Here is a 27060-nt window from a genome sequence, read left to right as displayed (position 1 = left end):
TTCGGATCAGTTGAGCTATAAAGTCAGCCTCATAAGAGTGAAGGAATAAGCAAGTAAAGGAGCACAATTTGTTCCGATTGGAATGCTGACCATATGTTGCAAAACACGTCCACCACACTGGACAAATCTATTGTCGATTAAAAATTCCAGCATTTTGTAAACAATAAATAATAATTGTTGAACTCATTTAGCACTCTTTGGAGCTCCCCAGCCGATTCGGCTAAAACAGGCAGTGTCATCTGCGTTCAGAATGATAACAAGTTTGGAAAATATGGCAAGATATATATATACATCGGAATATTTATCCCTTTCATTTCTTTTTATTAATATGCAAGATTTATATTTCGTCTTTTTTTTTTTTTTTTTTTTTTTTTTTTTTTTTTTTTTTTTTGGGGGGGGGGGGGCGCCCGCCTCATTCATGCAGCAGGAGAAAACAAGATTTCATTTTAATAAAAAATAGGCTTGCATATTAATTAAACATATTAAATAGATATTGAAAGGTGTTGAATTTTGCATATGTTACTTCCCAAGTCGTAAGTATTTCTACGATGCTATTTGTAATCGTATTCAGCCCAGATACGTCTATGTCTCATAGACCTCAAAATCATTTCGGTATAGCAAAATGAAAGAGTGACATGTTTTCTCCCCCTCGGACACCAACTTTGCACATTTAGCATCAAAGTACATGTCAAAGGCGTTTTCAAAGAGTACAGAAAAGTTTCTTTGGTGTGTTCTATAACGGGATAAGACAATTTCTTTCTCATATTTCAGTTTTAGAAATTTTACTGATTGAACGGAGTGGTTACTAAAGATAGGCATTTTTGAAAAAAAATGTGGAATCATTAATTTAAGCCTGATATTAATTTCTTTGTATCTCGTTTCAACAATCAATAACTAGTACTAAGTTTTGTGTCATGGTCATTTGATCCTCGAGTAAAGTTTATTTATTTCTTGTTTAAATTTTAGTCTTTATAATTTTTTTCTACTTTTCAGTTTGATTGTTTAAATTATTTTTAAAAATATTAATAATAAAATTAATACTAACGGTGGAAATTTTTACTTTGGTGCTAATGGCATTTGCCCGATGCTTACAGTTGAACACAAACTTTCTTTGACAGTATTTTCCGCGGGCTGTGGTTTAAATAAGGGTCCAAGAGGTCACGGATACATGTATTAAAATGTTTAGATTATATATTGTTTTCTTTCAATAAAGGTCCTAGTCGCCCATAATGAGCAATACCTGAGTTATTTCCCCAGATCCGTCGGCTCTTTTCTACGAATGACTCATCCTGCACATCAATTGATGCTTGGATGAGGGAATATTTTGTATAATTTGGACTGAAATATTTACGTCAAAACCACACATATGATGCGCATATTGACTTGTCTAATATTTTACACAATAATATTAGACCATTGGGGAATTTTAAGTCTTCAATCTCTATCATATTTCATGCTTTAAGGACTTTTGACTGAAATACATTTGTCACATCCAGCCACTTGACATTATAGTGGACACATTTAACTTTTTAAACAATGATATCAGACTTTTTTTAGATGAATTTCCAGAAATATATCATTTTGTAGAATTTGGACAGAACTATATATTTGACAACAAAATATATGATTCCTGTATTGATAATTTGACTTTTATACCAGATCAAATCATTGAGGAATTTCCAAGTGTCTCAATCAATAATTTTTTTAAATATTTGTCATGTGAAACAATTGATTTGAAATACTTATACTAATACAGTTCTGGATTTTCGATCTATAAGTTTTATTGTATCATGATTCAGACAATTGAACCAGTACTTGGCCATGTATGCACTAAATGTGTTAGTTGACATTGTAGAATTATCATATTGAGTATGAACTAGGTCAGCGTTAAGTGAAGGTAAATTGAAAGATAAAAGAATGTCATGGGATATTCACATCAAACTGTATACTACACTTTTTACTACGTAATGCCATGAATTATCACGAAATATGTATGTATCTTCATTATTTGTTTAAGTTTTAGTAAAATCGCAAAAGAAACCTCACAACACGACAAACCGGGTAGGATTTTATGAAATTGTATATGCCTTAGTCTGTTGTGATATTGATATGCACATTTTTATATTATAATCATATATACACATTTGGTATTTAACATATCATTCGAAACCTTGAAGAGCATCTAGAAAACACACATAGAGGTTTTCTACTATGTAAATATTCAGGGGTCGAAAAAACACTTGCTGTAATCAGGTCGTAGCATTACATCATTTTCTGTTTGCTTTTCCCATTTAGGGCGCAAACACAAGGCGACATGTAATCAATTTTGTGGTGATTCCTTAAACGTCCAAGTTCGATGAATGAGATAAAATGATTTGATTGTTTGCCTTCTCCTGCATATAATAAAGATGTTCTCTATATAAAGCAGTAGCAGGACAAAGAAACATAATTAATGTACGAAAAATGTGGAATTTATTTTGACTCGTTGCTGGGTAAGACCGCACCATTTTGCTGTTTCTTAAGCACAAACACATATGTTCTTTTTTATAATTTATTGCCAATGTTTATACTATATAGTTACACGTACTAGTAAAGATTCCGTATTACTAAAATTGTTATTTATGTGTTTATGTTTTCATACCAAGTTAAACCACCCAATTCAATCTCAGTTTTTATATCGATCGTCTATAAATTATGACAATCTGACAATCTGACTTATCTGACTTCGGACCAATTGTTTTGATATCTCAGGGTCCCAAAGACCACAAAGCTAATTATTGACTACATTATTGCATTTATTTGTTATAATTATAATACAGCGGATACATTTTGAAATTTTTAAATTATTGAGTATGTTCCCTAAACCCAAAATTATTAAGCATCAACATCATTTAAGTAGCATTTCATCTAAAATTCATAAAAAATGTGATTCATAGTCGGAAAGGCTACATTTTGTTCGCAATTTTGTTTAAAATGTTGTAATAAACATTACTTAACATGTTGCTTTTCATATAAGCTGTGCTCTTCGGAGATAAAATATATTTATAATGAAATATGAATTTTAAATTTAAGGGAGATAACTCTGTAAAAGACACTAATAATCAAAAGAAACTGTTTGATTTTTAATTCGGATTATCACTTAAGAGCAGATTGATTGGAATGAATGACAATAAATTCCATCATATACATCCACAAAACAACTTTAAAACAAAAATGAAAACAAATATGTAGCCTTTTCGAAATGTACATGTATCACATATTTCAGAATTTGCATGATTCTTACAAAGACTTGTTATTTTTTTTTATTTACTGATACATACTTATTGTACCATCAAATATTTTCTTGATAAAAGTGTTCAGATCAGTATGTTTACAGATTTTGAAAAAAAAACTTTTGATCCTTATAAAGGTGTAGCGTTTCCCAATATGTGAAGTAAGAAGTCCGAAAATACCAATCATATAAATATTGCAAGTTTCGAATATGCTGTATACGTGATTCAAGGGGTAACCTGATATCAGCAGCATTTCATTTGAATCAAAACTTTAGCAGATCTAAGTTCTAAAAATTAATGGAATATATGAAGTACTGAAAACCTAAATATGTATATATAATATATACCTATGTCCATCACCAAGAGATTCCGGCATGTGAATTACAGTACTTGAATCGATCCGCGCAACAAAAAATGCGATGCATCATCGATCACCGACCAGTCGTCGATCCGTCAAACCAATCCATTGAACTGGTGATTACATCAGATCACGCGACCACAAAGCAGTCACTATATTTTACGGTTTTCGTTGTTTTCTTTGTCAATTTTACACATATTAACATAATGCAATATATTTAAACATTGATTTTAAACTCTTATTTCACATTTCTTTTAGTTTAAACAGATCATCCGTCATCTAACATAACAAAACTGCGATCAAATCGATTACCGGTCATCGGTCCGTCAAATTGTTGCGCTATTCGCTTCCAGGACTGTATGAGGAATTGAGAATCAGTGTTTAAGGATTTTTTTTTTTAAATTTGTAACACTGCATATTAGTTAATTTGCTAATATTTTTTTTCAGTGTTACTTCTTTTTCTTTTCGCAATATCATTGCCTACAGTTACTGCAGGTTAGTTACAAATCTTTTTACATGAATCTGGACTTAACCCGTTGATGTTCTTCGGTCGTCATCAACACCCCTAATATATTGTGTTAGTTTTGAATATATACAAAAAAAGAAATTTCAATCTGACATTGGATTGTCCTCGTTTAATTTCGGCAACAAAAATACCCAAAAGCGTCAGCATTTAGAAATTTTGAATATGATGAAAATATAGAAAAACACATCGCTTGAATGTGAAAAAGTAATCAAGGGAACCAAAGTTCTAGCGGAAATCAAAAGAATGTAATCCAGCGACAAAGACAAAACATGGAAAACAGACATACGCAACACAGAACATTAAGTAACTAAAAATACAAACCAAGTAACAAAAGCAAATGAGCAATTCGGACTTCACTAAAAACTGGGGCATGGACCAAGTGCACCGGTAGATTAAGCGTCCTCTACTTTTCTAGAAACACACGCCGAGTTGTTCATAAAAAGTCAAGTCCGGGGTAGACGAAAAAGGAAAGAAAAACTACGACATAATGAACTTATCAGTTTTCATCAGATGGCGACCATAAAACTTCTGTAGTGATGACTTCAATCTTCAACCCCTGTTCCAGAGGCCTAACTGTAAGGGTCCAAGGGCGATACAAAACGTCTGCACAGTTTCCGAAAGCTCTGGCATAACGTATGAGTTGTGATGTGAAAACTTCATACGAAAGTGCTGAAGGGATGTTGCCACAGAAGAAAGAACAATTGTTAAGGAAAAGTCATCAAGTGACATCATGTGGTCCTGAATGGTCCTGGTTGACAACAATACCCGTCATATTGAGATAATCCGGAATTAGTCTAGGGACAGTAATGCAGCTCCTTGGTGCATTCTATAATTCACACTAGCGATATTATACAATATTTACCTTCAATGAGCAGCCTGCAGGCTATCTTGCAACAATCACCCTTAGTTGTGTACTTGATTTTTTGCTTGTCCTTTTTAAATTATACGTTATTTGTTTCTCGCGATATGTGCATAAATGTATCTGTCGTTGTTGTTATGTCCAATTATTTCCTCCTATTTGTGCCCTTGATACACTGCTGGCTGAAATTATGACTGTAGTACTCTACCGCTATAAGAAAGGTTCCCTTGATCACTCATAGTGATCATGCACAGTCAAAATATAAAACGCGGAAAACCAATAATGGCTTCCTAAACGTTCATTTCGTTTTACTTAGTCATATGTTGACCATATCAACACTTAAAATGTTCATTTAAAACACAATTTGTCTAATTCAATACAAAAATACACTGTCTTAAACATGAAAGCAAATTTAGTGTTGCGAAGGACATAAAATTTCCAACACAACGTTTTTGTGCGATGAGGTGGTCACATTTTGTCTACCACAACGCAAAAAGTGTTGACGTAGACATGTGTTGTCTAACTCAACCTACAGCAACATTTTTTGACTAAATCAACCTGAAAGGTGTTGACATAGCCAAAACATGTCTACATCAAATTTTATTTTGTTTAGATTGACAACAAATGACTGATGCAACATTGTTTACCGTTGTGGTAGACAAAATATCTGTCTTATAGACAGATAGACAAATGATCAATGGCCGTTATTGGTAAATATACCCCAACAAGTCAAGTTATATGTAGCACTTCAATTCCTGTTGTGACTTTCATAACACTCTGCAATTTACATAGGAGTTGTTTGCTACAGTTGTGACTTTTTGCCACATCAGAGAGATTGTAACAACATCGTAGAGTGTGGTGACTACGAGGTAACTATTAAAGTTGAAATATTTTATTGTTTTCATAATTCTTATAAATATCTTTATAATTTTCATGGTTTTAAAAACATTTTATTGATTATGTAGTTGTTATTTGTACATAATCTGAATGAAACTAGGTGTTAAAGAACAATGTATATAATATTTTATTTCTTATGAATGTGTATTTTTAATTCTACTTCATTAAGATTATTTTCCATCCCTTTTGCATTTACATGAACAAAATAACGGACTTTAAATACGTTCATACAATAAGGTGAAAAGTATAAATGACTTAAAGTTAATGTTACAAATAACAACTAACATCTTTCAATTAGAAATGTCTTCATTTTTAAGTTATAAAAATGTTACCAGACATAAATTGGAAACTATGGTTGATGCTAATTGTTTACTAAATAAAACCTGACACCGACGAATGTAAAACATTTAAGAATTGGCTATGATAAAAAATTTTGTCTATTGAAAAATAAAAAAAATTCCATGTGCATATTGTTTATTTCGCGAAGTGCAAAAAAACAAAATATGCATATGGAAAATTTATTGTTTTTTTTTAAAGACAAAATTTTTATCATAGCCAATTCTTATTAATTAATTCGAAAACATGTTCCTATCTTTCAACATGAGAAAAGTAGCTCCGAATTAAAGTGAATAAGGGCGTGTCAATATTTTTATCCATAGAGATATGACAAAATTATTTTAACCAATCAGATTACAGTATTTACCTCAAATTAATTTTTTCAGACATAACCAAAAGTAGTGAAAACAAAACAAAAAAAAAAAAAAACAAACAAACAAACAAAAAAAAAAGAAAAAAAAAAGCAAAACAAAAAAAAAAAAAAAACAAAAAAACAAAAAAAGAAGAAAAAACATATTTCAATTAGAAATGTCTTCATTTGACCTTATAGGAATGTTTTGGAGAGAAAGTTGTAACTTCTGATGGAATCATAATTTTATCTTGTAGAATTGTTTTGGAGAGAAAGTTGTAACTTCTGATGGAATCATCCTTTTATCTTATAGGAATGTTTTGGAGAGAGAATTGTAACTTCTGATGGAATCATCTTCTATAAATCTGGATGCAAACCAAAAACGGTGATTATAACCACATATATACAGGAAATGTGTTCATCTGCAATGTTAATTTCATTTTATCATTATCACAAAACGCCGGAAATAATTATCGGTATATAACTATACAACCTTGTTTTACAACTCATTTCCATAGTAAATAACTTCCGGTTTCTTTTTGCCTTACAGTTGCCATTGGTTATACAAATTTTCCTTTTATACTTTACTTTGACATTGCATGGTTTTAATCAGTTCGATTGTTTGGCAACTAGTCTCCATTCATAAGGTTCCTGCATTTGGTATTGAGTTTTTGTCAGTAATGTTGATGACAAAGAATCAATGTAAAAGATGATTAGTGGTTCGATTAAAAAGAGTAATCGAGAGAACCAAGATTCTAATGGAAATCAAAAGAATGTAATTCAGGAATAAAGAAGACATGGAAAACAGACACAAAAAATAGATGAATAGTACGTATAAAGTTACAGTAAATGAGCTACTCGGACTTCACCAAAATGGGAGCATGGACCATCACACCGGTATTGAAGAGTAATCAAGGGCACCAATGTTATAGCGGTAATCAAAAGAATGTAATCCAGGGACAAAGACCAGACATGGAAAACACACATACACAACAAAGAACATAAAGTAACTAAAATCATACATACAAATTAACAAAACCAAATGAGCAACTCGGACTCCACTAAAAACTGGGAGCATGGCCCAGGTAAGATAAGCGTTCTCTGCTTTTCTAGAAACACCTGCCGAGTTGCTCATAAAAAATAAAGTCCGGGGTAGACACCCGAGGAAAGGAAAACTATAAAGCATTTAAAATAAATCAGTTTTCATGGTGCAGATAGATACACCATAACGATCCACGAGTAAATAATGACGACCATAAAACTTCTGTAGCGATAATAGTGTGGAATACTGGGAGCATGGTAGAGTAACGGGCAAACACTATGGTTTACAATGTTGTCAGTTTACATGTGATGACAAAACAAATCAATTAATAAACGTATAACAAACATTTCAAACTACACAACATACAGAAAGAAAAGTGCGTAGTTTATATATGCATGTATAGCAGATAAAATATACTAGATTTATCCACACAGGGTGAAATTAATAGTCAGAAATGCAATCCATGGTATTAATAAACACAACTGAATGTATAAAGTCACATCTTTCCTCTTTTCGTGTGGAGTATATAAGTTTGTGTATCAAGTTAAAACACAATTATTCATTTTGTAATTTGCAATTATTGTACCAATACTTCTCAGTGAATCTATGTTTTTGTTGAATCAAAGATGTAATCAAATGAGCAACTTCATTTAAAATGAGAGCATGGACAAGGTGCACTGGTAGGAAATACTGCAAGCACGATAGTGTAACGGGTAAACACCATGGTAAACACATTTGGCCTTGTTTTATAGGTTTGTGATGCAGCCACAGCTTTAGGTGGATTGATTATGGGTAAACGAGATACTGTCACTCCATGTTCTAAATGCTGCAATACCTCATATTGCAATTTGGAAATCTGCGATGAACACGTACAGAGTAAGTATTTTTCATTTTGGTGCTGGATTGATTTAGTGTTTTATACTGTAGAACCTGACTTAGGCAAAATCTCTTTTTATGGGATATGGTACAGTTGGACATTGAGCAGGAGAGATGGGGAATCGGTATTAAATTGGCAATAATGACAAACACATTTTACTTTCATTATCGATGAGAAATATTGTATTCAAATATTTATTTCAATTAATTCGTAACTTGAATAATCTGTGTTTACTGCGTATAGGACGAAGATGAATGCAAATAGGGGATGTTACACGGGCTATATCATATCTAATGAGGAGCTGGGAATTTGGTATAAAAAATGGGGAAAAAATTGGATGTTTACCCCAAATAGGACTGAAAAAGTATTTCAACTCCACTTTCTTACCCTCGTTTGAACCAATTTTTGATTTAAGTATATGATATAACAGTAATATTATACATATTTCAGCAGAAATACATCAGTATGACGCAAAAGCGATTATTTTTTATTCTAAGACTCGCTTGGATATTGCAAAATATAAGCTAAGGAGAGTGTGTTGTTGTAACCCAAGTTTGTAAGACTTTAATTTGATGGAAGGTTTAGTTCTGGGATATTTTACATCTTACTAACTTCTGTATTCTGTGTAATAGTATATAGAAAGAACAAAATTTCAGATGCATCAGGAGATATGTAATTTTCCAGGTTATGGAGTACGATGTCTATCATGCAAATACGCATTATCACCAGAACAGTGCTTTATAACAGTGCAGTGCTCTCCTGGAGAGGTTTGTGTTAAACATTTTTTACCAACATAACTTGAATGTAACTTCCTGGCAAGAGTCAGGAATTGATTTTTTTGAATGGGGTATAAAAAAGTGACAGAAAATGTATTCTTAATATAAATTAATCTGATCATTTAATTGTTTTCAAATACTCCTCTATCTTGAATATACATTGGTGATGATTAATATAGCAAATCAAAAAATGGAACAGGGTCAACATTTATACGAAAATTTAATAAACATGTAATAATGGTTTTGAATTTAAGATACTCATGTTGAAACTCATTAGTACCTATTGTAGATGTGTTATTCACAGACTATCCTTCACAACCATGAAAAGCGGTATAGACTTGGTTGTATTCATAGTCAGGTACGTAGTTCTGGTGGAATGCACTTAGTTGCTTTCATAGTCAGGCATGTGATTCTGGTGGTATGGACTTGCCAATACTCTGAATGAGATAGTAAAGTAGTGTAGACTCGGCGGTAAAGCCTTGACTATATTCATACTCAGGTACATGATACCGTTTTATAGACCAGATTGTATTCAAAGTCAGGTATGTGAAGTCGGTGGGTGGTATAGCAATGATTGTATTCATATTAGGTACGTGATACTGCAAGTATATACTTAGGTGTACTTATGGTCAGTAACGCCGTACTACTGCACTACATTTTCCTTATTTTGCAATTTCTAATGCGTGGATAAACTTGCTGCGTTTCTTCAAATTTTTTCTGGAAATCCAAACAAAATTGAAGAAGCCAGCGAGATACCGTCTTATGATCGCTCATTTGTTTGAGAGAGCATTCAATTTTCTTTTAGATTTTTGTTTCAAGCGAGTTTTCGTCTATCTGTAGCGATGCGGAGACACAATTTTAGGAAAGCGACGATCGTCACATGATGAGTACTGTGGTCAATGCTGTGATAGTGAAAACTGTAACAGGGAACTTTGTTCTAGTTCAGGTATGTACGATTTTCTTGATACTCGGGTTTTTTTTGCATCTTTGAGTATATGTATTTGCGGTCACCTACTAGTTTTATATTAGAACACAGTGTGTTATATAATAAAATGGTCAAATTGCAGGGCTTGTTTGCGCCAAAAAAGAAAAAAACAAACAATAAATAAATAAATAAACGTTTGATGTACAATTTGCCTTAGTACAAATCAATAAGATTAACAGACGAATATTACGTTATTGAGACTAAACTGGTAACTGAGCATCCGATTTTAAATTTATTTTATCTCAACTTTTAATGAAATATTTATTGACTTTTCCAGAAATCAACATGCACTGTTTGAGATCTGCATACTTTAAACCGTGAAATTTTCCCGCCATCTTCGAAGTGGACGGTAATGTTTTTCGAAGAAAAATATTCCTGACAGTTAAATTTTAGCGATACTGGTCTTGGCGCAATGAAACTGCCGCGAAAATTTCACGGTTTACAGTAATTATATATGGGCAAAGTTTTTTTTCTGTTTAGGGAAGCCTTCCTTGCGCAACATTCACAAATCTTGATAGATGTATTTTGAACGCGTTCTGTTTATAACATTTATAGAAGAATTGTCATGTCCTCATTACTCCGATAATACACTCTAAATACTTAGCAAATATTTTGATTTATTTAGGTGGGTCAGTCTCGGCCGTTTCTCTGCAAAACCCTCCACCGCTGTTTATCTGTAGAGATAACTCTAGCTTGGATTGTTTCAACAACAGACACCACTGCTCAGATGACTATTTCAAATATTATAGTTGCCCATACACATGCGGACATTGTAAGTTTAATAATACTAGTCTTCTATACACAATGTATAGTCACTGGGTTAAAGCGTCTGCACCTTTGTTGTGTTCATGCACGGTGAACAACCTCAAATATTCAAAAGCTACACAAGTGATACTTAAGTCACAAGAAAGCTATTAAAGTTCTGTGAAGAATTCGTAGGAAACATACAATTGTTTCTAAGTGTCAACATCTGTAAGATTCAGGCAGTTGATGAAACATGATAGTGTAATTTGACTATTTTCACCGTAAGGATAAAGGGAAAAAAATCCAGATCATGCTGGATCATTGAGTTATAATTTCAGTTAAATGCACTGAAAATGAACATTTCAAGGGCGGATGACTCTGTCAAAAACCTCTTTTTTCTAACATTATATTGAAAAATTCCCGGGCTAACACTTTTTTTTAATTACGTGGTGTAGTATAAGTGGCTTGGCTGTAATTGGTAGAAGCTTTGTTGTCTTGTTAATTGTCTCTCTGGACTTGACATGATTCCAATTAAACGTATGACTAGACCGCTTTTGAAAAATGTTCATCGTGTGTAACTGAGTCCGTTTGTTTGAAGTAGGGAGAGGGTTGCGTTCCATTAAATACATGGAATTCACTCCACAGCATTTCGCGCGTCTGCAAAGACTCGGGAGGACAAAATGTTTGCTAATCTGGTTACATTTTGAATTTTGATTATTTAAACATTCGTCAAAGACAATGGATTGCACTTGTCTAGAGATTTTTACTAATTGGTGAAGTATTACTTTCTAAACATTCCTTCGATGACCATGATTTGCCACTGTTTTCACATTTTGTTAAGAAATTAATGAAAAAAGATGTGATAAATCCCATACATGGAAAACAGATACACAAAACAAAAACAAAATCATCATAAAAGAAAATACATACAAAGTAAAAAAGTTAATGAGCAATTCGGACTCCACTTTATTCTGGTAGCATAGATCAGGTGCAACGGTAGGGTAATCACCATCTGCTTTTTCGAGAACCACCAACCAATTTCGCATAAAATGTCAAGTCCAGGGTAGACGAAAGAAAAAAGGAAAACTATGACACGTTGAACAAATCGGTTCTCATGGTGCAGATGGATTAAGCGTAACGATCCCGATGAAGTTGACTTTTTCTTGATTCCTTATTCTTTTCTTTACTTTAGAAGTCAATGCATAATTATCTCCATTGATTTATCGTCGGGGTTTAACGCCCGAGCAGAAATATTTCAGCTTTATTCAGGCGATGAACATGAAATGGATGATAAAATGAACATGAAATGATGATGAAATGAAAAGAGGTCGGGATGGGACACAAGAATAATAGGTCGACAAATTTTGATTGCTTCTAGAAAAAAATGAGGGACGTTATTTATATATGATACTCCAACTAATGACAGAGTGACAGAGTGACATGATACAATTATTTGTTAGTGTTGTATTTACAATCTTTTACAATTGTCCAACATTAGTATTTAGAAATTCATTCCTTTGTATACTTTAAATGATATGAAAATGCTTTTATACCATAAAGTAATTTTGCAAATATTTTATTTAGTTTGTTTGTAGATGTTAGGCCAAGAATGAAAGTATAAAGTGTATAGTTTATTTTGAACGCCGCAATCTGTACTTCCCAGGCTATTTTATGATATATCTGCTTTATATTGTAAAGAAACAATACCCTAGAATATTGAAACATTGTCTTTGTTACAGGTTCCGGTCATATCATAGGTTTGTACCTGTATAACTTATAGGATAAAATTACTTTGAAAGCTTTGAGGTAGACCTAAGGTAAGGGACACATAAATTTAAAACCATTGGAACGTTTTTATTCAGGCTATTTATATTAATCTCATGTAAGCATTAACATAACTTGGATTGATTTCATTCTGTATCAAGTGAAAGCTCGGAAGGCTTAGGTGACATTGAATATGATACAAAAATATCTCTAATTTGAGGAGTTATGCCCTTACCCTATGTCCTCCTCCTTAACCTGACACAGAAGACTCAAAAACTTGTCTGAAGCAAGAACTTTTAAAGTTCCGTTGCATGAGTTTAAATGTAAATTGAACATTTGAAAGGCAAACAAGTTCAATAGTACTTGTATCTACTATATTTAAAATACTGTGAAATGATTAAAAACAATTGTTCAAATTCTAATTTTCACATATAATCAGGGATGAAACTGGCAACTTTCTAATGTAAGACATTTTATAACAAAACTCAAACCATCTTTCAACTAAAGATAATATTTCATTTCTAAAGCGGATGTCTTATTGCCAAATTGCTTAACAAAACTAAGCCATTGAGATCGGAGGACATATTTAAAACGGCGGTATGAAATATTTACTTTCAACATTATAACTCAGTTATGTAAGATACTGGCAGGAGCATATTTCGAGGAAATATTGAATGGATTGTATTCAGACTGTTTTTTTTCTCTTCAGTTTATTCATATAATAGTGTGCAATAGTGGTGGTTAAAATGATTTAAACAAACCTCATTGGAAATACGTTAGGTCCAGTAAATCATATACTTAATTATGCGATTATTATTTATTAGTTTATATAGCACAATAACATTTAGTTGGATTCTATGACAATTTTATAATAGTGTACCGGAAAAGATATAAGTGCATAGAGTTTTAATACATCGTCGTTTTTAAAGCATGGCATAATGTATAGTGGCAAATATGAAAGTAAAATGAAGATATTTAATGCTCCCAAGATGGTGGTGTTTATGAACTCTGAACCGGAAATGGATAAATTAAGCAGTGATAGATATGGCCACAGATTTAAGGTTTCATTGATATTCATTTAAGGGTTTTTGTCTGAATATTGCCATTAAAGAAAATACATTTTACAATTTACTGTTACATGTAAGCAATGAAAACAAAATCTATATTTCTTGCAACAACTCGATAATATTCTAATGTGCTTTTTTAGATGTTGACCATTGCCACTACTCACCTTGTAAAAACAATGGTACTTGTCATAATGGAAGGAACTTTTTTACCTGTACTTGTTCCGATAGGTTTTCTGGTGCAACTTGTGAATTAGGTGAAGTACATGATTTGAATGTTTTCAAAAACGAATTTGCAATACCTCAAAACTTTTATTCAGGTTTTGTATTATCAAGCTCCGAACATTGTTTTGTGTTATAAATTCAATCTAGACGCTGCACCCAGTCCTCTCACAAAATGAAAGAGTCTTTCAAAGACGGGAAAAATGTGAATAATTTTACGCGACTTTATTTGATTTTCAAACAACGTGTGATTTGAATTTAATTATGCGCAATAACTTCGAAAGGCTTGTCTGCAGTGGTTAATTAGAGAGGAAACGAACATTTGTTGTATAATAAGCCTTCAAATCAATTCCGTCCTACGTTTTGATATTTAAGTCCTTTATTTTTATCATTAGATAGTAAGTTTGTACAACTCAGTTTAGTGAATTATTTTCATGAACTCTTTTTGCACTGACAAATGTAATGTAAACAAAATGAATATAGTGAGTATGGCAAAAAGACAACAACCCAACCGAGATGAAAATCATCCGATCAAGACAAGCACGTTCTTTTTGTTGAGTCGGAATATCAAATACCAAATAGGGAACATCAACCCTTTATAAAAAGCACCATTAAACACATCTTCATGAAAACACGCGTCTACAGGAAATCTAAAATAAACAGATAAAAACACGAGTCACATCGCATGTGCGCAAACGCCATAAGCATCAAATCAGTTGGGTGTCATTCTGGTAAGACGAATTTAGCTGAATATTTAATTTATTTTTTTTTAATATGAAACTCCATATAGGTTCAACCTCTTCGTGATGATAACCTATCTATATAAAGATTTATTTTATTTAACAGAAATCGATGAGTGCTCTAGCTCCCCTTGCATGAATAATGGGACCTGTCGTGATAAAATAAATTCCTACGTGTGCTCTTGTGATGCTGGTTTTACTGGTCACAATTGTGAATCTGGTGAGATGTAATGTTTAAACCGCTGGTTCATATTGTTCTGAAATAGGCTGGATGAGACGAGGGGATTCTCGTTTTTCTTTTTTTTTCTCATGCAATAGTTTGTTAGACATGTTATTTTTGCATTTATTTTTATTTTTGTTTTTTTTTTCAGTTTTAACTATAAGATCAAAACATATGTATACAGTTCATGCATCTTGAATAACAAACAAGACATCAATTAGTTTAAGGGCAAAAGGTTATATTTTTTCAGTTTCCATATGTGTTGTATTCGTTAAATAATTGTCTTTGTTTAATGCAAACCTTTACAATAAATACTTATTCATTTACATGGTGTAGAAAATTTCACCAAACAATCGATGCAATCACGATATTTGACAGTCCTTTTTATGCAGATCTGTATTTACGAGAAAATAATACAACAATCTCAAACTATAATCAACCAAATCCAACGTAAGAAAGATAACTCTCGCAAAGTTTCGAATTCGTGTACAACCAATATCGTTTTATTCTTAAAAGCGCAACAATCAAATGAAAATGTGATCAGTAACTGTTTCTGAACAAGACATAAAGGTGAGTTTATTTTATTTCTGAGTTTTATAAAGCCTGTTCCTTTTATACCATCAGATATCGACGGGTGTTCCAGTTCTCCTTGCCATCACGGAGGATCATGTCATGATGGGTTGAATTCATATATATGTACCTGTAAGCCTGGTTTTACAGGCCATAGATGTGAAAAGGGTTAGTGCAATTTATCATTATAATTTTAATTTAAGTTCTGATGTCACACCTTCCTGATTGGTTAAAATGTTTTGCCATCAGCTCAAAGAACAAATTTTGTAAAGTGTCGTCGTAACCTATTTAAATTTGTCATTCATTGAATGTTGATACTAAAACTAGATTATATTTTATATTTGAAATGGTGGTTTTCGTTTGTTGTGCTTTAGTTCTCATAGTTTTAGTTCTTCTTATTTGATGATAGATACAATTGAATCAATGAGTGTCCTAGTTTTCCTGATTTTCGCTTGTTGTGCTGTACTTTTCTTGGTTTCTTGACAGCTACAAACGAGTTATCTAGTTTTTGTATTATTTGATGATAGATACAAATATATCAATCAGTGCTCTAGTTCTCCTTTTCTACGTGTGTTGGTTCTCCTTCTTTCATGACAGTTATCTTGTTCTTTTTTATTTGATGATAAATAAAATGTATCAATGAGCGTTCAAGTTCACCTTGTTTTTTTTGTTGTGATTTGGATCTCGTTGTATGGTGACAGATTATACATTTTGGTAACGAGTTCTTTGGTTCTTCTTACTTGTTGATTTACAAATGTATCAATTAGTGCTCTAGTTTTCGTTTGTTGTGCTTTAGGTTTCCTTGTTTCCTGACGGATTATATCACACATCATGGTGGTCAGCCGATAAAATTGTCCCCATTTAAGTAATGCTTTTGTGTAATGTGTTTAACATATTTCAGTAAACGATTATTATTTTTTTATAACTAACAAATTACCGATAAAAGGAATAAAGTACATTTTGTTTCAGATAGTAACTTCATCACGGTTAATGGTAACACTTGTCCAGCGTGCTCATATATGAACCGTTAAAAAGTGACTTTCAAAAACAAAATGCCATTTATTCCTACACTACATGAGAAAAATAGGTATATGAAAAATGGGAAAATGAATAAGGTCTGTTAAATTATATGTATGTTATGATTGTCGTTGTTTGCCTTTGTAGTTACTCAGTGTTCTGGCGATAGGTATTTCACTTGGCATGATCATTGTTATTACTTGACTATCAGTGAGAGAGATTGGCAATCACATGGATCTGTAAGTTGTTTATTGATTTATTCATCTGATACATATTCCGGTTGGCTTGACGCAAATCGTTAGTTTCGCATGTGATGCTCGGTACAAAAAAACAAATCCATACAATACTCGGAATATTACAATTGGTAGAGGCAATTCAAAGTGAGGAAAAAAACGTATTTGGAATTCTTTATATGTAGCTGCAGTCCTATTTGTATAACAAAATAATGCATCTGTGAGAAAAAAAAATACGTTAACTACTTCAGGAAAAGTAACTCTTGCAAAAGTTTAGGTCAAGACAATTGTCATTTTAAGGAAGAATGTTGATAAAGAGGCGCATTGGCATAAAACTCAGCAAAAAATAATCATGTGGTGTAAAACGATTTAGTGAACTTGGAAAACATTGCTGGAAGTATACAATATTCAGATATTCTGTCAAATTTTGAGCTTTTTTGTCACTTTTCTGGATATATTTTTGGCAAGAAAATGGTACCAACAACTTCATGATAAGTGAATGAATTTTTATTGCATAGTTTATCATATTTGAGAATATAAATTTGTTTCTTGGGTATGCACAAAAAATGCAATTTTCAGTAGTTTTTGCTAAATGATGAAAAACGCTGGCACCATTGGTTACGTCAATACAAAGAACTAAAGCCACAAAATTTTATTTTTCCTTATATTTATATATATAACTATGTTATGAAATGGAATTACATTCGCGAGTTTTAATGTTCAAGTAAGCCCAAATAAATAAAACTGTGCAAGTTCTAAGTAAATAGGCTTCTGGAACAGGGTTATGTTGCTACAAGATTGAAGTCATCACTACAGAAGTTTTATGGTCGTTATCATTAACTCGTGAATCGCTACGGTGTATCCATCTGCGCCATAAAACTGATTTGTTCAATGCGTCCTTATTTTCCTTTCCTCTTTTGTTTACCCCGGACTTGACTTTATATGCAACTTGTCGGGTGTTTCTACCCTACCTTGTTTGCACCTGGTCCATGCTCCCAGGTTTTAGTGTTGCTCATTTGCTTTTGTAACTTTGTTTGTATGACTTTAGTTATTTTATGTTCTTTGTTGTGTATGTCTGCTTTCAATGTCTGGTATTTGTCCCTGGATTACCGCTATAACTTTTCTTCCCTTAATTGCTCTTTCTAATGAACGGTTATTGTTATTTTATTTCATTTGGAACAGAGTAGATGCCAGGAAAGGCATATGGAACAAGCTATTATAGAAAGTGATGAGGAGCATAATGCAATAGTCAAATATGTTAGAGATGTCCTTAAAGGTTTGCAATTTTTGAACATTTAGAGGAAAAAAAAAATAGCATGTTGGTTTGAACCACCAAAATACGTATTTTTGAAACATCTCCATATTACCTGAAGCTAAACATTATGAAAAAAGTGATTAAAAATAAAACAAAACAAAACCAAAAAAAAAAAAAAAAAATCAACAACAATAGCAACAAAAAGACAATCAAACAATTGATGAGAAAGAAATTGGCTACCATATTTTCGAACCCTAGTAAAGAAGGAAAAAAATCAATAAAATATTAGTAAAAAGTTTATTCTTATATTTATACAATATATCTCTTTCAATGACCAATAGTTGTATGGATTTCATAAAAAAATCATTCAATCTCAGTTTCCGCTATATATATGACGTATTATCTTTAAACAATCCTAATTTCGGGGATTTGATACATCGCATCTACCCAAAAGAGCTTGAGATAAAGGATACTACAGACACTGTGAAGACAGCCTGATATCTTGACTTGCACTTAGAAATCGATGGTAAAGGAAAATTATTGACCAAACTTTACGACAAACGTGATGACTTTTCATTCAGAATCGTCCTTTCATCTGTGGCAACATCCCTTCGGCTCCTGCGTATGGAGTGTTCATATCACAACTCATACGTTATGCCAGAGCTTGCCGAAACGACGCAGACTTTCTGTATCGCGCTAGAACTCTAACAAATAGGCTTCTGGAACAGGGTTATGTTGCTACAAGATTGAAGTCATCACTAGAGAAGTTTGATTGTCGTCATCATGAACTCATGGATCGTTATGATGTATCCATCAGCATTATGAAAACTGATTTATTCAACGGGTCATAGTTTACCTTTCCACGTTTGTCCACCCCGGACTTGACATATTATGAGCAACTCGGCGGGTGTTTCTAGAAAAGCAGAGGACGCTTACCCTACCGGTGCATCTGGTCCATGCTCCCAGTTTTTAGTCCGAGTTTTTCATTTACTTCTGTTACTTTGTGTATATGATTTTAGTTACTTTATGTTCTTTGTTGTGTATGTTTGTTTTCCATGTCTGGTCTTTGTCCCTGGATTACATTCTTTTGAGTACCGCTTTAACCTTGGTCCCCTTGATTACTCTTTCAATGGAACTTAGTAAACATCTGCCAGTGAATATATTTGAACCACTTGACACAAATGATCGCATAATATCCTGACTACTAAGTAGTCTGAGACTATACTGTAGTAGTATCTTGCACAGAAGTTTGTATTGTTGTAGGCTATTATTAATGAATTAGTTTTAAATCTTCCAAGTCAGAGTATTATGATACCTTCATTTCCTGAAGTCTGTATAGCCCGATGCTAATGACGCAGTTTCGTTTAAGGATGTAGACCTAGGATAAGAGACATAGTTCTTGAAATCAGAGTGACGTTTGCACCTTATTAAATATCATCAAAGCCTATCAAGCTTTCATTTGAAAAAGCATGAAATAAATCAGAGTTATATTCATGCTTAGATAAGATTGATTTTAATTGTTTTACACAAACGTTCCAGGTCATTTGTTATGTCCCTTACCTCCTTAAAAAGCCATTTTAGTCAGAATATAACGGTGTAGCTTATTAAATAGCTAACCGAATCGCTTTTGAGGTCAATTTTTGGGTCGATGAAGACGGATGTTCGGATTGCCGAGGTTGAAACTTCCTTTAACTAATATTGAACAGATACCAACTTCGAAAGTCCATGTTTTGAATGCATTTTGACATAACCTTGACTTGGTTTAAAACAAGTTTCGAGATATATCTACCTGTGTATAACATATGAATAAGTATATCAAACACCTTTATTCATTTTGAACAAATTGTTGTTGTAGAGGTTTTCATAACACAAAAATATATTGAAAAGGTTTTAAATTTTATTTAAGTAACAACTGTTGTATTAAATAACAAATAATAACTGTTATATTTGTGTTGGTATATGAACAAATAAACTATTTCACGTGGTGCACACTAAATAACCTGAGTAGCATGTTTTTGTCAGCGTGCTTCCAGCATTGAGGTTATTTCATAAAGACTAAAAAACTATAACTGTTACTCCTTATAATTTGATTTTAGTATCAAAATTTAACGAGAAAATAATTCAATAAAGTTGTTGACGGCATGTCGTTTAAAAAAAAAGGTCTATGAAATGATGGAAATTATTAATTATCCAATCTGTAAGCGTGTTACTTTTTAAAAAAAAAATTTTTGAATTTTGTAAACATCAACGTGTCCAAAGTTTAGTTTTGAGGAATAGACAGGGTTTACTATATGTTATATTTATGTACCAAAATAATCGGTGCACAAACATGTTTTATTTAAGAATCTAGAACGTTTTGGTTAGGTGGTTATTACCATCACCATCACAAGCATTGGCATTGGATCAATGGAGATCAAATTAGTTCAAGCAGCCATCATTGGGGCGGCGTTTCGGGGCATTCCCATCATCATGATTACTGTATGGTAATGGATGGGACGAGATGGCAACATAGAGAATGCGACGCCCACTATATACACCTTTGTGAATCTGTCATCGAATATTTCACTATTTTACCTACGATAATACCTACTGCTCCTACAGCCACTAACAGACATTCCACGCATTTAGGTAGTATACCCTTTCTTCTCTTGGTCTACACTTAAAGGGTTTTCTTTTCCATTATATTTAAAGTTAAGCTAAAGTCAAAATCTATGACATTCCTTAAAGAAATGTTTTCATTGACATTTTTAATAATACATTAAATTTAGCGCTGAATTATTGATAAATGCATCTTTATATGTGTAAAACATGCAAGCACAAGTCAAACTTAAGAAAAAAATGTTTTATATCATTAACAATATAAGTGTAAACAACATATTTTAAAATAATCCACAGCTCTGAAAAACAAGATTTGAAGTCTGAAATTGATATAGCATTAGTTTTTTTTTTTAATGCAATTTCCTTAAATTTAGATAAATTGAAATATTTTATGCACGATCCAGTTTGATACCACCACCAATAAACATTAGATATTAAAATTTTAATCTACCAATTTGTCACAAATCTTTGCTAGCTTGCACTGCACGATATATTTAGGTACAGCATATTTGCATTTCCGAACCGAAATATGTTATGGTAAATCTGTACATTTATTTTGAAATTTTAAAAGATTACATTTCTGTGGTTATCAACATATGGCTGTAGTAAGGTGTTTTGTAAGGGAAGAGAACATGCATATATGTAGAACTTTGTAAAAAGAAGCATTAAGCAAACTTTTCAGGATCATAATAATCGCATTCTTAACATCTCGACTTTTAACAACTCGACAATTAATGTCCTAGATTTTGACTTTAGCAGAACTTTCAGCACCAGATAACGTCAAAATACCTTGTACATCTATATGCATACACATTATACATTTTATCGGTAGGAAATAACTGGCTACAACATTTACTGAAGTTATGAATTTCAATGTGAAGAAATAAAAAAGAGTGTGTACAGTACATGTATGGTACAAAACTTCCCATTCCTTTATCTACAGGAAAATTGAAAGTAGGAAAGATTTTGAATATGGGTTTAGATTTTAAATCGCAGAATGGAAAATCTGTTAAAATGATTACAGTACTTTTATGGGGAAAACTTCACATTATATTGTATATTGGGGGAAAGGAAATGGAGAAAGGGTTAATGGGGATGGGGAGTGGACGTTTTGCATGGGGAGGATAAGGAAATTGTTTTTTAATATTATTTATTGACATGAAAAATGAATTAAATAAAAAGCAACATTTTTTAAAGAATTTAAAATCATAAAATCTAATTTGATAAAGTAAATATTGGTTAAGAAATATGCAATGGGGATTCAATGGGGGATTCAGATTTTTCTAAGGAGAATGGGGACTTGGGATGGTTGAATGTAAAACATAAAAGAGCTGTATTGGTATGCAAACTGTCTGTAATGTAATAATAAAAAATGTGAAAATTGCCATGAACGAAAGTCGTGGAAACGAGGGGTAGACATATGTTGAAAATAAGAAGTTCATATTCTTTAACAACTCTATCAATGTAATACACCTTTTTCAAAGACGATTGATGTATATTTATATATAAATACATGTGTACATATACATATTTTTTAAATCCAAAGTTTAACTGAATTACAACTTTCTACGTTGTCCTTATCTTGTCCAAATCTTGCAAACTGATATTGTTAATTGCAAAAAAGAAAGCTATCGTTCTTAAACCAAAAAAGTACTTATGCATAAATGGAGATATCTTTGAACAGAAAAGATTGGGATTGATCTGTTGTTACATATTCATCATATCTATTCTCTTTATATATATCTTGCAGTTAAAAGCCATTGTATCGGTCGCTTTGAATCTTTTCAATATAACGGTCACTGTTACTACTTCTTGAATGATACAAAACGGAGACATGGTCACGTGAGTACATTTATTTTGAAGTTGTTTTACTTAACAACAACAATATTATTATAAAAGAAATAATATTTAAAGTTCATGAAAACAACTTTTTGATTGAGTTTTGCTGCAAAAAAAACTTAGTGATTGATACAAACTACTGTCAATATTACAAAAGCTTGTCAATACTATTCGGACGTAATGTACCATACACATACCAGACTTTATACCATTAGACGTCTGGTACAAAATATTGGCGTTATTATTACAACAGTTTTTAGGTCATCCTCATGAAACAAAGAGGTTGTAATTTTGTTTTCATCTACACCAATAGAACCCGTTCAATAACTGTAGCATACATTATCTTCCCTCTTCAGGGTAGTGCTCCAAGAAATGCAAATGAAGCTAACTCATCATATATCAATGCTCCACGTTTTAGAGCAATCAGAGTTGCCCATTTACAATTATTTAATGTTCTTTGTTGTATGGTCTCTTTTCCCTATTTAGACGTAATCCTTAGGTTATGATCTGTTTTTTTAAACGATCGAATTCAAGTTTTTCGTTTTCTATCTATTTATATTGATTTTTTTAATTTAATTTTCAAATAGGGATATCTCTTAAAAAGTGGTTTACAACCACAAAACAAGCGTATGAGGCAATTGTTAAAATTAGCATTATTTTTAAAGTATATGCAACTTTTTTTTCGCTGTCGTATTGGATTGACGTATCGTGAAAAAAATGGTAAGGCGATATTTCATATTATCTATAGTACTCTTTTAACTATTAGCCAACCACGAAATGTCTATCCAGTTAAGCAATGTTTGGTAAACACATTAATAGCTCTTAAAGATGAGCCCCCGTATTTTAGTCACCAAATGCAACAGTCATGATAGAAAACAAGTCTCGTGACACGAGGTTTGTCTTGTACAATTTTACATCCTTTGAAAATTTGAAACTGCCAATGACTCATGTGACTGCTCATGTGCAAATGCTCTGGACCAGACAGAGGGGTCATACTTATTTTATGTGAATTCATTAAAGAACTGTCACATTCAATGGGTTTCCAAATAATAGGGTTGATCGTTCATCTTTTTTCCTCAGTAAATAATTGAATTTAACGTTTGACTGCCAGACGCTTTTAACGTATCAGGGCGACAACACGTTAAAAGAATTAGAGTTTTAAAATTAAAACAACAAATGTAAAAAAAAAATGCATACTACCGGAAGAACGGGAGAAATGTTTAAGGCAGCAATACCTGTAGCGGCCATAGGTTTATATTTTGGACGACCTCTTCTGATGGGGTCTTTTTCCTGCATACGAAATGCTGTTTGTCGTAATATGGTCAACGGAAAGTTTATTATATTTATGACAATTTCTCAAAGTCTGTCCCATTTCGCAATTTGAGCTACACACTAATATAGCTTCGAGTTGACATATTTTGATCATTTCTGAATAATTATATACAGAGATTTGTATTGTGACGTCATAACTTACGATCAATATTTCACTTACGACTTTTAAAAAAATTATGCATATTATATTATAAAGACTTTAATACGATAATTCAAAATATTTCAAAATATACCGTTTTTCTTATTTAGGAGCCGTGTAAAACATTTGGAGATCAGTATCGTCTCGTTGTCATCAATGACGATGCTGAACAGCAAGCTGTCTCAAACTTCGTCAGAAATACTTTGAATTGTAAGACATTGCAGTTTTCATTATATCTAGGTTAAAATTAATTTTCAAAATCTAAATATAATTTTTTTCATGGTTATATAGCCGGATGCTGATAATTTATGATGCTGGGGTCATATGATGTAGCCATATATATGAATTGGTCAGTTGACTCAATTGGTTGATTCTCCCTCAATAATCTGGACTGAAATGTGTCTGTGGTCTATTGAGATTTTGAGCCGACTACCTGTCCAGCTTTTGCAATTTGATGGAATTTTTTTTTTGATATTGTAGATATTTTACAATATGTTTTGACTGTAGATGCATTTTGAAAGAATAGCTATGAATTGAAATTTTCGCTATAATAGCGTCATATGAATTGTCAAACGGAAGTCGTGTTACTGTAAAGAAAATCGAAATGTGTAAATTTAAGATGATAATGCTAATGCATAAATATTGAGTAATTCCTTAGAAGTACACAACTTGAATGAACTTAGCAAAAAGTCATATTTCGTTGTAAGTTTTTCATCTACGAAAAATATAAATCAAACTACTAACAACATGGTAATATAGGGTTATTGCATGAATACTGGTGAATTTTGTCCCGAGCAGAATGTTATATTCCACTCGTGCAATATAATATTCTGCGAGGGACAATATTCATCTGTATTCATGCAATAACCCTTTTATGATAATAAATATTTCAGTTAACATTGTACTAATTTGTTGGATATAATGCATTTGACAACGTTGTATGTGTTTCATTGCACTAGTTCAAACATGACGCTTAATAAATATGAACTAGTGCAATATGAATTTATGAATGTTTGATAAATTGTAATACAATTGAAAGAAATGCATTTTTGGTTTGTATTATATGAAAGAAAAATGGAATCACAATAACTGTCACCAAACGCGGAAATATATTGACCCATATAAAGAAGTCATTGCCATTTTTATTATAACAACCTGTCAATATCCCGTTCAGCCATTTTTTTTAGCAAACAGTGCAATAGATTTAAAAACGTATTCGGAACGTCTCCCAATTTTTGCGGATACGAATGAAAGTTTACGTACAAATACAGGGATATATTGCATACTTTGTTTTCTTTTGATTTGAATAGGAAAATATGTATTACTATCTAATAATACAGGTTATGCCTGGTCTTTGTCCCTGGATTACATTCTTTTGACCATGCTCCCAGTTTTTAGTGGAGTCCAAGTTGCTCATTTACTTTTGTTACTTTGTATGTATGATTTTAGTTACTTTATGTTCTTTGTTGTGTATGTCTGTTTTGCATGTCTGGTCTTTGTCCCTGGATTACATTCATTTGATTGCCGCTATAACCTTGGTTCCCTTGATTACACTTTTATATGAAGTACATCTGTGCTGAAGATAACTAACATGGTAATTTAACACTTAAAATATTTTCATTGACCTGAGTAAGTATTCTTACAAAAATTAAGTAAAAGAAATGCTCATTTATCTAAATCAATTGATCTAGTCTTAATTCTGGCATTATACAAAATAGTTGATCATTCTCTTAATTTGTTGGAGCTTTTTCAACCAAGCACTTAAAACCTGCAGGCGTAATATGTTGGAAACATACCATAAGGCAGAGGGACTGTCACAATTATGCAGTTATAAAAGGATGAGGGGTTTTATTATTATTATAGAACAGTTTACAAAACTTTTACACGACTTATCTTCGAAATATTTCTTCGATATATACAGCTATACTTAACACATGGTAATTGACTAAAATTTTTTTGAATAGATACTGACGTAGTTTGGTTACGTGGATATTATGTGAATGATCATGAACACCACTACTGGGGATGGACCCATCGAGACAAAATGGACACAAACAGCCATTTATGGAAGGATGATCCAGATCTGCGTCAAGGATGTGTCGTTCTTGATGGAAAGTTATGGGGCATACGTCGATGTGATGAAAAGCATTATCAACTTTGCGAAGGACATTAGATTTTCAAAACACAACTTTAAATATTTCAAAATAATAACTCCATGTACGACCATTCTTTGTCGATAAACAGTAATTCTATCTGAAATATCTGTATGTTGAACTTATTCGCTTAGTAATAATTCCTTAATAAATTTAAAGTGAAAATTTGTTTCAATGATAAATTATCTTGGTACACATAATGCTAGGTTTATTAATTCTAAAAAGTTTGAACTGATAATTTATTTTTTTAAGTATTTCTGTAAACAGGTTTGCAAAATTTGATTGCAACCAATTTGTAAAATTGTAGCAACATAACAATTGATGAGACTTTTCAGTTTAGTTTTTTCCTTAAACAAATTAAGTACAACATTTTCTAAAGTCAGTATTTAGTACCTGGGTAAGGGACATATCTCTTTAAATCAGTGATATGTTTGTATCATATTCAATTTAACCAAAGCCTTTCAAGCGTTCCTTTGAAACAGTATAAAATCAGTCCAAGTTACTTAGATGTTTACATTAGATTGATGTACATTGGTAAATACAAACGGTCAAATGATTTATAAGAGTTGTGTCCCTTATCTTAGGTCTACCTCCTTAAGCCGCGACTTTAAGCGTAAAGTTTGATTTATTCACATTTTCTTTTAGAATTACATTTTATATTTTTATTCGCATACAATGATGCTAGCAGAAATCGAAAGAAATGGTATCCAGGGTCAACGTTCAGACAGGAAAAACATTCACACACAACAAAAAAAAAAAAAAACATAGAATAACCAAAATATCACGCATAAAGCAACAAAAGAAAACGAGTAACTCTGGCTCCACTAAAAACTGGGAACATGGATCAGCTGCACCGGTAGGGTACATGTAAGCATCCGTCCACTACTTTTCTT

General features: G+C 32.3%; 1 protein-coding gene across 1 annotated transcript; it reads left to right on the top strand.

The window, feature by feature from the left end:
* Positions 1-1890: 1890 nt before the first annotated feature.
* On the top strand, positions 1891-26324 carry LOC148596910 (uncharacterized). Its single transcript, XM_088563918.1, has 19 exons — positions 1891-1991; positions 4078-4125; positions 5808-5884; positions 6911-6982; positions 8392-8515; positions 9201-9283; positions 9582-9650; positions 10133-10238; positions 10903-11049; positions 12761-12778; positions 13993-14106; positions 14918-15031; positions 15656-15769; positions 16766-16857; positions 18034-18127; positions 20450-20734; positions 22455-22546; positions 24125-24224; positions 25979-26324. Exons 1-19 carry the CDS (start codon positions 1973-1975, stop codon positions 26185-26187), a joined length of 1977 nt encoding a protein of 658 aa, XP_088420044.1. The 5' UTR covers positions 1891-1972; the 3' UTR covers positions 26188-26324.
* The last annotated feature ends 736 nt before the right edge of the window (positions 26325-27060 follow it).

The sequence above is a fragment of the Perna viridis genome, chromosome 15 (genome assembly GCF_037379345.1).
Source record: "Perna viridis isolate PV_CMFRI_1.1 ecotype Kerala chromosome 15, ASM3737934v1, whole genome shotgun sequence".
NCBI lineage: Eukaryota > Metazoa > Mollusca > Bivalvia > Mytilida > Mytilidae > Perna > Perna viridis.
Note: the sequence above shows the minus strand (reverse complement) of the source record. Positions and strands in the feature narration are given on the sequence as shown.